General features: G+C 41.9%; 1 protein-coding gene across 1 annotated transcript in view; it reads right to left on the bottom strand.

Annotated features, from left to right (window-relative positions):
* Positions 1-392: 392 nt before the first annotated feature.
* The window catches only part of LOC105466693 (NIMA related kinase 1), a 229,035-nt gene continuing 215,214 nt past the window's right edge, over positions 393-14,213 (bottom strand). Inside the window, exons 35-36 of the mRNA XM_071092827.1 lie at positions 7,294-7,388; positions 393-1,592 (exon numbers count right to left, since the gene is read on the bottom strand). Coding sequence (XP_070948928.1) covers positions 1,539-1,592; positions 7,294-7,388 — 149 coding nt within the window. The 3' untranslated portion in view covers positions 393-1,538. The remainder of the gene's footprint in view (positions 1,593-7,293; positions 7,389-14,213) is intronic.

The raw sequence follows: 14,213 nt of genomic DNA, 5'->3' as shown, positions 1-14,213 counted from the left end.
AGTTTGAAGGGCCACAGTGGTGTGAGTAGTTGGCTGTACACACTGCAACAGCAACATTGTAATCTAAAGGAATTGTCAAGAAGCTGGGCATTGTGGCTCACACCTATAATCCCAGCTTTTCGCAAGGCTGAGGTGGGAAACCAGCCTGGGTAACATAACCAGACCCCATCACTACTGAAAAATAAAAAAATTAGCTGGGCATACTGGTGCGAGCCTGTAGTTCCAGCTAGTTGTGAGACTGAGGCAGGAAGATCGCGTGAAATCAGGAATTTGAGGCTGCAGTGAGCCATGATCACACCACTGCACTCCATCCTGGGCGACAGAGCAAGACCCTATCTCTAAAAAACAACAACAACAAAAATTATACATATAAAAAAAGAGTGTCAATAATGGTGAGGCACCCCCAGTAGGTACCAGAAGGGGCCAAAGGTTCAATTTATTCAATCTGCCAGGAGTTTACAAAGGCAACACCCTGTGAAATGTGGTCTCCATTGCCACAAGACAAATGGGTCCATTTATGACAGGCTCCACAGTCTGGCTTGCAGCAGTCACCGCTCCATTGGAAACAAAGAGTCCTTTACTGTGTGCCAAGTCTATAACGGTGGATGTTGCCACGTCTTATACAATGATGATGGATCGAGGTGGCAATGGTGGCAGGGTGGGTGGTACAGGCTCAAGCTTGGTCCCCGTTGGTCTCACAAGAGAATGGGCCCTTACATGTCTATGTGAGTGATCCAGGCGGTTCCAGCAGCAGCCACAATTTGTTCTCACAATTCACAGTTCACAGTTCATAGGTCTAAAGATAGGTGTCTTTAATCTACAGTTTTCAAAGTGGCATCTAAGCCGCCAACAATCACCAGAGAGTCAGTAAAATCATAACTAGCTTCATCAAAAGGAGTACTGGCCAGAGTGACGAGAATGCCCCTGACTTCTGCCCACACAGTAGAATGACTTCTGCATAGCTGGTGCTCAAGCTGAACAGACACAATAGCCCAGTGACACGGGCAGGTACCAGCTTAGCCAAATCACCAGTGAAGCCGGCCCAGGCACTGAGGGGAACACTGTGAGCCCAGGACCACACTGAGCAGGCGGTAGCATAGGGATGGAATTTCCCCCCAAAGGAACAGCTGCCACTTTTTTAAGTAAAACCAAGATACTGTGGGAGCCAGACCAGCTGTGTTCTTGAACCTACTATTTCCATTTGACAAATGAGGTGGTTGGGCCCTTCCCACTGTGTTAGTCACGGAGTCAAAGTTGACCCACCACAAAATGAGAATACAGGATGAAGATTCACAGACTTCTGAGAGGCAGGCCCTCCTTTTTGACAAGAGCCCACTAGCGAGCTCTGAGCTGCTTTTCAAAGAGGGTGGACCTGGTCACAATGTCATGGAAGCAACAAGTCCAAAACTCCAAGAGGTGGCTTTGAATGAAGGCTGACTCCTTTTGCCAGAGATTCCAGTTGGCAAAGCCATCAGTTGCAGAGACATAGAGCTGAGGTTTCATTAGGATTGTTGAGCTCTGAAGCTGGAGAGGGTGCCTCAGTTTGCTGGACAGTTTCTAATGCAGTCTGTTTGGGTCCTGCTCATATCATGCTGACAGAAAAGAAACAATGGGATACCCAGTGAGGTGCACACCATCTCCCATACCCAAAGAGTACACGAAGGTTCTGGGCATCCTTTTTGGTGATGGGGGTGGGGGTGCTGAAGAGATGGCAATTTTTCCCTACCAGTGTGGCTGTAAATAGTACCAGGAAACTTTGCCTGGTAAGCTAGTTCCTGGATTTTGTCAGGGTTTATCAGCTTCACCTGCTGGCAGGGGCATGCTAATATCATTCTCAAGGTCATTGAGACTGGCACTGATGGCTTGCCAACCAACAGAACATCATCTACATAACCAAAGCTACAGACATCAGAGGGTAGAGGCCCTTGCACTAAATTCTGACCCCTCCCCACCCCCCAACAGCAGCAAGTGGCAGAGAAATTTAGGTGCTCATGGAAGAATACTGCAAATGTATATTGGAGGCCTTGCAATGTGAATGGGAACTGTTTTTGATGCTTAGGTGCCAGTGGTATGGCAAAGAAGCCATTGGCAAGCATGCCAAATGCCATTGGTCTGTGTAATGGATTCAATTACAGTTACAATGTCTGGAACAGCTGGGATATGGAATCAACAACTGAATTCAGTGGGCAATAATCTACTGCAAGCCTCTGCCTCTTGTTAGCCTTTTTTGCTGGCCATACAGGCCTGTTGTATACAATCCTTACTGCCTTTAAATTCTTAATCAAGATTATTCTCCCCCTTGGGAATCTATATTGTTTCTGTTGGAGCACCCTGGAGGGTGCAGGGAGGGGTCTGCAGAGCAATGTATGTGTTTCACTAACTTGTCTCTAAATGTGGCTCTTCTGAATCAGGAGAACCCCCTCTGGACAGTTACAATACAAGGATGTAAAACATTAATAATAATTATGCATTCAGCAGTGGAGTACACAACAGCACACCTTAAACTGGTTCAAAGGGCTCTGGCACAAGGCCACTGTAGCTTCCCTTCTGCACTGCAAATCTTACCCAAATTCCATTGGTTAAGTTGGGAATTCTCTCTTTCCACAGGACCAGAGAGGGCAGTGACTTGGGACCTGTATCTAATAGGTATCTAATAGAGCCATAAAATTGTAAGTCTCTCCTTTCCCCTCAAATCTCCAGCACACTTGGACCTTTGATGCTGATGTGGACCAGGGAGACCTCAGCTTCACCTCTAATTGTTTTTCTCATTAAAGTGGTTGAGACTAAAGTAGAGGAGGAGGAAGCAATGAGTCATGAAGGAGAGAGTGGCTCTGTCCATTAAACAAAGCTTTGCATTTACTTTCGTAGAGCATGGCTCATTGCTCAACCCAATGAACTTGCATTGCTTTTGGCATTCAAGGGCTCCACATTGGATGGCAATGTCCGTGTGACTGATATCATTTATTTTAAAAGGCAGAAGAACCTTCTGCTCACCCACAACAAATCTTGGTACTAGTAGTTATGATGAGGTGGACCTGAGGCTGCTGCCAGATTGGCAAGGAAGTCCTCCATCTGGAGGGGAGTTAGCAACAACCTAGGTAGTTGGGGCGTTGTCTTTGAATTTACTTCCTGGTGTTCAGCCTACAACCACCTTTCCAATTTCTCCTCATAAACAGGCAATAAAGTGGAAGACCATTGACTGCCCTCTTGACCACAAAATGTAGTCAACATGCCTCTGCCAACTCCCATGAGCTTCCCTTAGGTCCCCTTATCTCACTCACAAGGCCCTCGTCTTCCTGTTCCATAAGTCACATTTCTGTCAACCTCCCGTCCTCATCACCAGAATTGTCAAGAACTGTGAAGGGTCTGAGATTTTAGCATACTTGCAAGTTAACAGGTTAGCCTGGTACAGTTTCATGGATGCTAAGGGACCATTTATTACAGCAATAGAAGTAGCCTGGGTATCGGCATTTTTTCACAGGTTCCCTGATCCTCAATTCCTATAGGGTAACACAAAGAGGTCCAGATGACACCTTGGGTTGTGTTCTAGGAGAGAAACCATGAGCTTAGGAAACCTATATATTTTTAAGTGGACAACAAGCATACCTGCCCTTTGCTCTAAACAGAGACACTCTATCTCCTAAGGCTGTTCACTAAGCAAACCTCCGTGAAGAGAGAGTCCAGATCAAAGGGCGGTCAGTGTCTCCCTCACAAGATGTGCAGACACACCGGAGACCCACAGAGAACTGCCTCCCAAAAATGCTTATTTTCATTTTATTCTTCCAGGTGCTCACAGTTATTTTGAAATACATTTCTGTGGCCTAACAATACAACAAAAATTTTACTATCAAAATCATTAGGAGAGAATATCAAATATTCACCTGCAGAATGACTCTAAGATGGGTAATGATGAACTCTCTGCTACTAGTGCACCTAATAAATAGCTGAGCAATATCTTTTATGGGTTTTTACAAAAGAAAATCTTTTATTTTGAGATAACTGTATATTCACATGTAATTGTTAGAAATAAATCAGGAGATCCCATATATGCTTTACTCAGTTTCCCCAATGGTAACATCTTGCAAAACTATGGCACAATGTCACAACCAAGATATTGACATGGATATAGCCAAGATACAGAACATTCCATTGCCACTAGGCTCCTAGATGTTGCTTTTTCACAGCAGCAATATCTTTTTTTCTCTCTTTTTTTTTTTTGAGACAGAGTCTCCTTCTGTGGCCCAGGCTGGAGTGCAGTGGCAGGATCTCGGCTCACTGCAAGCTCCGCCTCCCGGGTTCACGCCATTCTCCTGCCTCAGCCTCCCGAGTAGCTGGGACTACAGGCACCCGCCCCCACGCCCGGCTAGTTTTTTGTATTTTTAGTAGAGACGGGGTTTCACCGTGTTAGCCAGGATGGTCTCGATCTTCTGACCTCATGATCCGCCTGCTTCGGCCTCCCAAAGTGCTGGGATTACAGGCGTGAGCCACCGCACCTGGCCCTCATAGCGGCAATATCTTAATCCATCTTCCTGGCTTTAAGGTAGATCCATGCTTTAGCTAATTAGACTGCCACAGACAAAAGAGATAGGAGGGTTTACACCAATGCCAGAAAAATACTTTACAAATTATTTTTGTAAATATAAGTAAAATATATTTCACATATTATTTTCGTAAATATAAGTAAAATATATTTCACATATTTTTGTAAATATAAGTAACATATATTTTACATATTATTTTTATAAATAAAAGTAAAATATATTTTCCTTATAGAATATGTAGAATGTACAGTAACAAAGTAGGAAAAAAATCACCTCCACCACTGTTTACCAATTTGGTGTATTTTCTTTCAATCTTTTTTTATTTGCTGATAGAGAGAAAGAGAAATGGGAGGGGTGAGAACTAGTATTTATCTCCCTACATATTTATATATCTATCAGATATATTTTTGCTACATTCTGGAAATCAATAACATCAGTGAAAAGGACAGAAAATTCTTACCCCCTGTTCCTTTCACCTTTACCGCAGAAAGGCAATGGGTGGGGCAGCAGGTTTTATGGGCAGTTTGTCAGATCTCCAAGACTCTAAGGAATTACAATGACCCCACACAGCAGGCCCAGGGACCGTCCAGGCGCAGGTGGATGGCCAGGGACGTCTGCAGGGGCTGAAAGAGAAGCACGCCCACCAGCTTCTGGGTTTGCTCAGCAACTGGTGAGAGACTAGACAGCTGAAGAATGTGCCCCCAGCGGAACATTTTCAATAACCATTAGGCTTCCAGTAAAAAGATGTTAGAAGAAACAGTGTGAAAGATGTGACTGTTTCCTCAGAGGTCAGAGCATGAGTCACTGTGAATTAGGCAGTCAAGGGATGGCCCTTTTCTATGCACTCACCCCCCTGTCATCAACCAGAGTCATTGTTCCTCTGAATACCCCTCCCCCTTCAATGCCAGGGGGTTCACATCTGGTGGTGACGGGGGAGTTTTGCCAACAGGATTCCAAATGTAGCAGGCTGACTGGTCAACGCTTACTCAGGCAAGCCTTCCCAGTGAAACCATAATTACGTCCTGCTCTCAGAATAGGATTGACAAACGCAGTTTTTTGTCTATGATCCTTTTACACATGACCTCATGCATTTTACTCAGGTCAATTAATATTTCCCTTAGATTTTATGTTTCTTATGAGATTTTACTATAAGAAAAATCCCCTTATATGAATGCCATGATAAATAAATTACTGGCATTTTAAAAAACCTTGTTAACCAGAGATGGCCACAAGGGTGCCAGTGTTTATACCTTCATACAATAATACATTTCTCTTTTTATTTTAAGAATGTTTCCTTTCATTTACTTTATGAGTGAGGCTGGAAATCAAGTTTTAAGTGCAAAGACAAGGGATATTATTCCTAAAAATAAGATAATATAGGTGTACTTTAGAGGTAATTATAGCAGGATTTTGTTCAAAAGTTTCCCAATATAACTATGTGACCATATGAAAACCTATCTCAATGCTAGTTTCATCACCTATAAACTGGAGGTAATTCATGCCAACCTCACAGAGATGGTTTGATTCAGTAATGAGGCTTGTCTTGTGTGGCAGTTCTAGAAGCTCCAAGGACAGGTGCTGCCAACTGTCCCAATTTAGCCTGAGGCAGTCCTGCTGGTGAAAATCTGAAGTTCACCCACTGGTCCTGGTCCTTATCAGGAAAAGGGGGCTAAACTGATGTTTTGAACTAAATATGATTAATCAGCTGGTGATTATGAGCAAGGCACACACGCTCCCAGCCTCCCTTAATCTATAAAACGAATGCGGAGGAGAGTGAGGTAGTAGCTAGATGATATCAGAGACACCTGACAGCCTATTAGAACCATCTAGGGATATTTAAACCGCTAATGCCCTGACCACACCTGACACCAATTAAATTGAAATCTGTGGGGTTTAATCAGCATCAGTGGTTTTTAAACTCCCCAGGTGATTACACTAAACAGCCAAGATTGAGAACCATAAGACTGAATATCTAAGTCACTGTTGCACTCCAAAATTCAATGATTTGAGATAAAATATTTGAAGTATTCTAAAAAATAAGACATTATTAATGTTATTGTGATCACTGGGCCATAAATTTCCAATGTAGATACCACAGTATTTGACTTTAAAAGGGAAAGTTGAAATAAAGTTAAAAAAAAGGCTGAATGCAGTGGCTCATACCTGTAATCCTAGCACTTTGGGAGGCCGAGGTGGGAGTATCACTTGAGCTCAGGAGTGTGAGACCAGTTCCGGCAACATGGGGGGAAACCACGTCTCTACCAAAAATACAGAAAAGGTAGCCAGGCATAGTGGCAAGCACCTGTGGTCCCAGCTACTCGGGAGGCTGAGGCGAGCGGATTGCTTGGGCCTGGGAGGCGGAGGATGCAGCAAGCCGCTGCACTGGAGCCTGAACAAGAGTGAGCCTGTCTCAAAACAAAACAAAACAAAAACACCACAGTCTTCTCCATAGAGTGAAGTTGTCAGACATGGAGACAGCGGGTCTGTGAGAGGATAAGATTCTTTATAGAGGGATTGTGCCTTGTAGTCCTCAAACCTGCTTCAACTGTTACCATCTCTGACCAAGATTACAACAGGACAAGATCTGTGGGTAATGATGGTTGCTGATGCAAACAATGTGGCTTTGGGAAACTAATCTCATTGTATTCATCTTATTAATCTCATCAGTATAGGAGGTGTTGGACTACATTGTGTTATCTCAATGGTGCACACCAGCTTTAACCTGTAGAGAAAATAATAAACCTCAGTAAACCTTGTGTCTGTTTGCTGGCTCTAGGTCTCTTCTTTGGCCTCTTGAACATGGTGCCATCCCTATCCAGCTCAATAGAGGTCTGGCAGGACAATCATCTACAAGAATAATGAATTCATAAATCCCAATAAAACATAACATTCTATCAAGAACAAACTGCAGTTCAGAATTATGTTTCTGTTGATAAATTATAACTATATTTGAGTTATTACTAAAATTTTAACCAGGAAATGAAAAGTTTTTTGTTTGTTTGTTTGTTTGTTTTTTTGAGACAGAGTCTCACTCTGTCACCCAGGCTGGAGTGCAGTGGCCGGATCCCAGCTCACTGCAAGCTCCGCCTCCTGGGTTTATGCCATTCTCCTGCCTCAGCCTCCCCAGTAGCTGGGACTACAGGAAAAGTTTTAAAGTTTGTTTTTATGTATGTACATTTTAATAGAACACAAAGATTCTATATGGATCAAAATTTCTCCAGCTTGATTGATAGTTTTTCTGTAGAATACATAAAATGAATAGCACTTCTTTTCTTTCTGCAAGAATATATGTTTATATGTTTCAATTAAATTGAAATTTCTTTCTTCCTTTTCTGCTTTATTTTACATAGGGTGTGTTAGTCATAGTGAAACTTAAATAGATTGTAGACTATGGTCAAGATTTTACCCAAACTAGAGAGGTGTATTAGTTCATTCTTGTACTGCTATAAAGAAATACCTGAGAATGGGTAATGGTTCCATAAGCTGTATAGGAAACATGGCAGCATCTGCTTCTGAACAGGCCTTGGGGAGGTTTTACTCACGGCGGAAGGCAAAGCCAGAGCAGGCGTCTTATGTGAGCAGGAGCAGGACCTAGAGAGAAGGGGGAGGTGCTATACACTTTTAAACACCCAGATCTCACGAGAACTCACTATCATGAGAACAGCATCAAGGGGATAGTGCTAAACCATTCATGAGAACTCTCCCCCATGATCCCACCACCTCCTACCAGGGCCCACCTCCAACACTGGGGATTACAACTGAACACGAGACTTGGGTGGGGACATAGATCCAAACTGTATCAAGGGGGAATACAGCTGTCTGTAGTGACTGATAAGGCTTTGGTTTATATCCCCCTAGGGAGAGGTTAAATGTGTTTTTTGTTGTATATTTTGGTTAAATATCCTTTTAAAAAATGTAGGTATGAGGTAAAATGTGCGTGTGACTTTTGCCTATCCAGGATCTGAACCCTGTGTCTGTGTTTGGGAAATTCTCCACTGACTGAGTGTGGAAAGGAGCAGATTCCTCCTTTTGACTAGAAAGATGGAAAAGACCAGATCAGAGAAAGATGAGAAAAAAGCCAGCACTCATTTTCCCAGGCTGCCTTGCAACTTGAGAATCATCATATGACCTAGCTCAGCCACTGAGAGGCTTCCATCCAGAACTTCGAATCAGAAACAGTGACACAAAGAAAAGGACGCTGTGGAGAATTTATTCTTTTGGCAGCAGTGGCAGCAACACCCTGTTTCCACAGATGGCAGGGGCAGCAGTCCTACACTGCTGCTGGTGGAGCGATGGCTCTAGCACAGGGATCCAGGGCTTAGAGCAGCAAGCATCCTCCTGGCACTGGCTCTTTGCTGTGACTTAGACTGTAGTTCTAGCTGCCTGGCTAAACTAGATTCCTGAAGATTTCTCAGATATGGTTTCCAACACTCCTGCTGATTTCATGACCTTCCCAATATCCTTTAAATAAATTCCTTTTCTACTTGTAATTTTAAAAACCCAGCATAGTAAGGCCATAGCAATAACTTTGATGAGCATACTTTTCAGGGTAAAATAGCACAGAGAACAGGGAAATCCTCCATTATTTTGTTTTGTCAAAAGAAATGGAGAAGGTGCTTTGGTCTTTTTTCTTTTAACTTCCTTTTCCAACCAATGTTTGTGGCCATGAAAGTCTCCCTCTTTGTTTCTCTCTCTCTCTATATATATAATATATACACACACACACATATACATATGTGTATATATGTACATACACATGTGTACGCATGTACATATATACACACATATATACATGCATGTATATGTATATATACAGGTATACATATATGTGTACATATATACACATATATACATATGAGACATTAATGCACATATATATGTTTAGATGTGTATATATATAAAAAAAAATATGGTTTGGCTCTGTGTCCCCACCCAAATCTCATTTCAAATTGCAATCCCCCTATCAAGGGAGAGACCAGGTGGGAGGTGATTAAATCATGGGGGTGGCTTCCCATATGCTGTTCTCAGGATGGTGAGTGAGTTCTCACAAGATCTGATGGCTTTATAAGTGTTTGATAGTTCCCCCTTCACATGCGCTCTCTCGCCTGCTGCCATGTAAGACATGCCTGCTTCCCCTTCTGCCATGATTGTAAGTTCCCTGAGGCCTCCCCAGCCATGTAAAACTGTGAGTCAATTAAACCTCCTTTGTTTATAAATTACCTAGTCTTGGGTAATATCTTTATAGCAGTGTAAAAATGAACTAATACTATACTTGTGCACACATACATATTTGCATGTATATGTATTTCCTAGTCTATTTCATAAGATTTCAGTCAGCTTATACAGAAATATACAATATACCAAAATCACATTAAATGTAGATAAAAATGTATTGCAAAGGAGAAAACATTGACAGTGATACAAAATAAAGCCAGGAGTAAAATTAATGCCAGAACACTTACAATGATGTCCTATATAGTTGCTAAACATGAAGCAATACATTTGATTATAAGCTTCCTACTAGCCAACAGGTAGAAATGTGATCAATTACACAACACACAGTTAAAACACAAACTAATTGCTTGTGAGAAATGTATCTATTTCTACTGTTAAGACCAGATCATAATTTTCCCAGAGGTCTTTAACTAATAGGGTATAGTGTAATAAAACCAGCACAAATCTCAACAAAGAGGGGTTGCAGGATTTTTGGTGCAGTAAGTAGCTAGGTGCCTGAGTTAGGGTATGTCTTCCACTGTCCTATCTTTTGCTCATGTATATACAGGCATGTCACACGTGCACTGGGATTGTTCAAGATAAAATGTGAAAGAAGAAAAAGGGAAACTTACAAACATTGAGTGCTTGTTATGGATCAGAGACTACGTAAGACATTTTAGGTATCTTGCTTAACTTCAACAATAGTTTGAGGCAGTCCCATTTTACAGACGTGTAGCCTACGAGGTAACTTGAGCTAGGTTTCCAGGCTAGAACTCACTTCTCTCTGGAGCAAATTTCATCAGTCAAGGGATTTTCTCAGGGCATATTACTGTTTTATGTAAAAGTCTGTGATCCAAATAAGCCTCTTATTTGTGACTCAAGAATATTGATAAAGCTTTAACAAGTTTCTGAAGCTTCATGCTGGATACCCTGGGAAAACAAAAGGGAACTAAGTATAGTCCCTTTCCCAATTTCAGAATTCACAACTTAGTGTGTTATTCCTTTTGATGTTTTGATTAGGTGAGCATATATTTCAAATAAACTTCAGAATTCCATTACAAAGTTCTATGGTCACAATTCAAGTCTTTATTCTGTGTTGTATTACTTTTTTTAAAGACTATATTGTATTTTGTAACAGCCTTTGGCTAACATAATGAAATAGTTGACCCTAAGTTTTACATCTTCAATGTTAAAAGATTCTGCATTGAAAATTCATTCTTAGGCAGAGGAATGGAGAAGGGAATCAGACCTAAAATACTTACACTGTAATTCCAGGGCCCTTCAAAACCAACCCTCCCTCTTCTATGAGCCTTCCCCTGCTAGTGTGCCACAAGGAATGAAATCTACACACAGTTGCTTCTTTCAGTAAGTTTAAGAAAATTTGAGAAAGATTGACCATTAACAGATATACATAGATCTAAATGACAGATTTCAAACTGAGTAAATATCACTTTGGAAAACAGAAACATGGTCCGTCCTTACAAACAGAAAACAGGACATGCAAGACCTTTTGAGTTGAGGTCTTGGGTTGGGGTTTGAGCAAGCAAGGGTAAGAATAAAGGTGCTGACTATTCAGAGAAAAAAGTTAAAGAGATGTGAGTAAAGGAGCCCAGAAGATAGATTCTACTTTTGTGAGAAGAAACAGTAGCCAGACAGCATTTTGAAGAATGGCAGATAATATTATTGGGAGATGGAAGTTGGAGAGTGAGAAGCTAAAATCTGAAAAACAGAAACTTTTTCCAGATCTAATTTGGAGAAAAAGCCAAAAGTATTCATTCTGTCTAAGCGAGTTTTTTCTGCTCTCCTGAATATCTATAGGTCACCTTTAATCAGGTACATTCCATTATAAGTGTCCTAAGTTTCAACGTTCTAAGAAGCATTTTTGTGCCATCAAGAAAAAAGAATCAATTCAAATACGTCATTGTGATTCCATCAGACTGCACAACTTGGGGCTTGGAAACAATAATGGCCGCCAGTTTATGCAGCTAATTAGCTGATGACCTCTTTCAGAGTGACGTCAAGGAAGGGCAAAACCAGAGTCATGAAACTGCATTTGGCAGTACAAGGAGCCGTGACTGCCAAAAGGTGCTGTTTGTTGAAGCGTGAAACGAAAGCAAGGCAAGATAAAAAGAGCTTAGTCCTTATAAAAATAGTATTGTTCTTTATTAATGAGCTCTTTTTAATCAAGTGCTCTTAATCAAGAAAGCTTTTCTCAACTAAAGTTTTACATTTCCATTTGCAGGTGAGAACCTTTCTGTGCCAAATGTCGAAGTTATCAGATGAGGCTCAGTAACTTTTGTTGGAATGCTAGAGGGGGTTTATCATTTTAATTGCTTGTGTCTCATTAATAAAAGATACAAACTTTATACCTAAGATAAATTTTAGTTTCTAGAATTTCCACAGGCTGTAATGGATTTCTTTATTCATCCAATTCAATAAACATTGATTGAATAGGCCCTGCACCGGACACTCACTAGAGATGCCGAGATGAGTGAGACACAGTCCTGGCTCTAAGAACGTCACAAAGCCTTTAGGGAAGAAATATCAACTCAATCATTTTGATGCAATATAGGAAGTGCAAAAGTTTGCGGTACATATAAAGCATTGAGGGGTTTCCAGAAAAAGGAGGAATGAACACTGTCTTGGGATGGGAGGAGGGAATGGAGAATGGCAAAGATTAAAGTGGCCATCACTGAATGGAAACTCAACTCCTGATATGGCATATAAATGAAAACAAACACCCCAACCGGCAGGTACCAACCTTCAGCCATCTTTGTATGAATTTAATAATTTTTATATATCTACATATTATTTATAGCACTGTTTACTTAATACGATATTTTAAGATGACTCTTTTAAAAAATTAATTGGGCCGGCCACAGTGGCTCATGCCTGTAATCCTAGCACTTTGGGAGGCTGAGGTGGGTGGATCACCTGAAGTGTCAAGAATTCGAGACCAGCCTGGCCAACATGGTGAAACCTTGTCTCTACTAAAAATACAAAAATTAGCCGGGCATGGTGGCAGGCACCTGTAATCCCAGCTACTCGGGAGGCTGAGGCAGGAGAATCGCTTGAACCCAGGAGGCGGAGGTTGCAGTGAGCTGAGACCACGCCACTGCACTCCAGCCTGGGCTACAGAGCAACGTTCTGTCTCAAAACAAAAGAAAACAAAACAAAAACATTAACTTGTCTGTGATGGGCTAATTACATTTCTCTAACAATATTTGCAGTGAGCAATGTTGCCTACAGATCACTTTTTAACATGCTTGTGTCCTCTCTCAGTTTCAGTGGGCTTTTGCTTCCCATAGTCAACACTCGTGACTTTTCTTTGACCAACTGTACTTCAGCTAATGGGGCCACTTTGCCTACACCCTCAGAGCCCCAGTACCTGAGAATTTAAGTTCTGGAGGTGGCATTTAACCAATGCCTGTCAGGTATGGGAATGTGAAAACCTAGCTCCCTTACCTTGGGTTTGGGAGATTTCCCCTGGGAGAGCAGGACGAAGCTCCTCCCCTTTGCAAAACTTTGCCTTAGATTTCACCTTTCCCTGTCCTACCCCCACCTTTCTCCATACCAGTCTCGCCTGGGGACACTTCCTTAATAAATCCCTGGCCTACAAATCCTGGTCTCAGTATTTGCTTCTGAGGACCTTGATTTAAGGAACTAAAAACACCTCCCAACCCCATCTCCCTGCCTTGCTAAACAGGAAAAAATGTTCCTCCTTGTACTCACAAAATATCTTGGTCATGTATCTCAGTGGTACACACAGTTCAGGAAGCACTCATCGACACAGTTACATGCAACTCCACTGAACAGAAAAGCTAGTTCTATGGCAGATACTTTGTATTCCTCTCCAAGGAGGGGCTATTTAATGAGACTGATTGTCTTGTTCGAAAACTGTATCATCTCTATTAACTTTTTGTTATCTTCAATCTTTTTTTTTTTTTTTTTTTGAGACAGAATCTCTGTCGCAGTGGCACAATCTCGGCTCACTGCAAGCTCCGCCTCCTGGGTTCAAGTGATTCTCCTGACTTAGCCTTCTGAGTAGCTGGGATTACAGGCGCGCACCACCACGCCCAGCTAATTTTTGTATTTTTAGTAGAGATGGAGTTTCACCACGTTGGCCAGGCTGGTCTGGAACTCCTGACCTTGCGATACGCCCGCCTCGGCCTCCTAAAGTGCTGGGATCACAGGCATGAGCCACGGTGCCCCGGCCTGTTGTCTTCAATCTTTTACCCACCTATTTTTGTCTTCCGCTAGTCCTCCGCCCAAACATTCTGCCTGCCTCAGGCCGACTCTTGATTCTCCCCTTTCCCAACCAACCTCCATTTTCACGTGCCTACAGTTCTTTACATTGGAAAACAAATTCTCTGCCTCGTTTAGAATAATCTTTTTAACTTAGCAATTCTCTTCTGGCAAGCTTTATTAATTCTTATGAGTTATCATTTATTTTTTGGC

Source organism: Macaca nemestrina, chromosome 3, assembly GCF_043159975.1.
Source record: "Macaca nemestrina isolate mMacNem1 chromosome 3, mMacNem.hap1, whole genome shotgun sequence".
In the NCBI taxonomy this organism is placed as follows: domain Eukaryota; kingdom Metazoa; phylum Chordata; class Mammalia; order Primates; family Cercopithecidae; genus Macaca; species Macaca nemestrina.
Note: the sequence above shows the minus strand (reverse complement) of the source record. Positions and strands in the feature narration are given on the sequence as shown.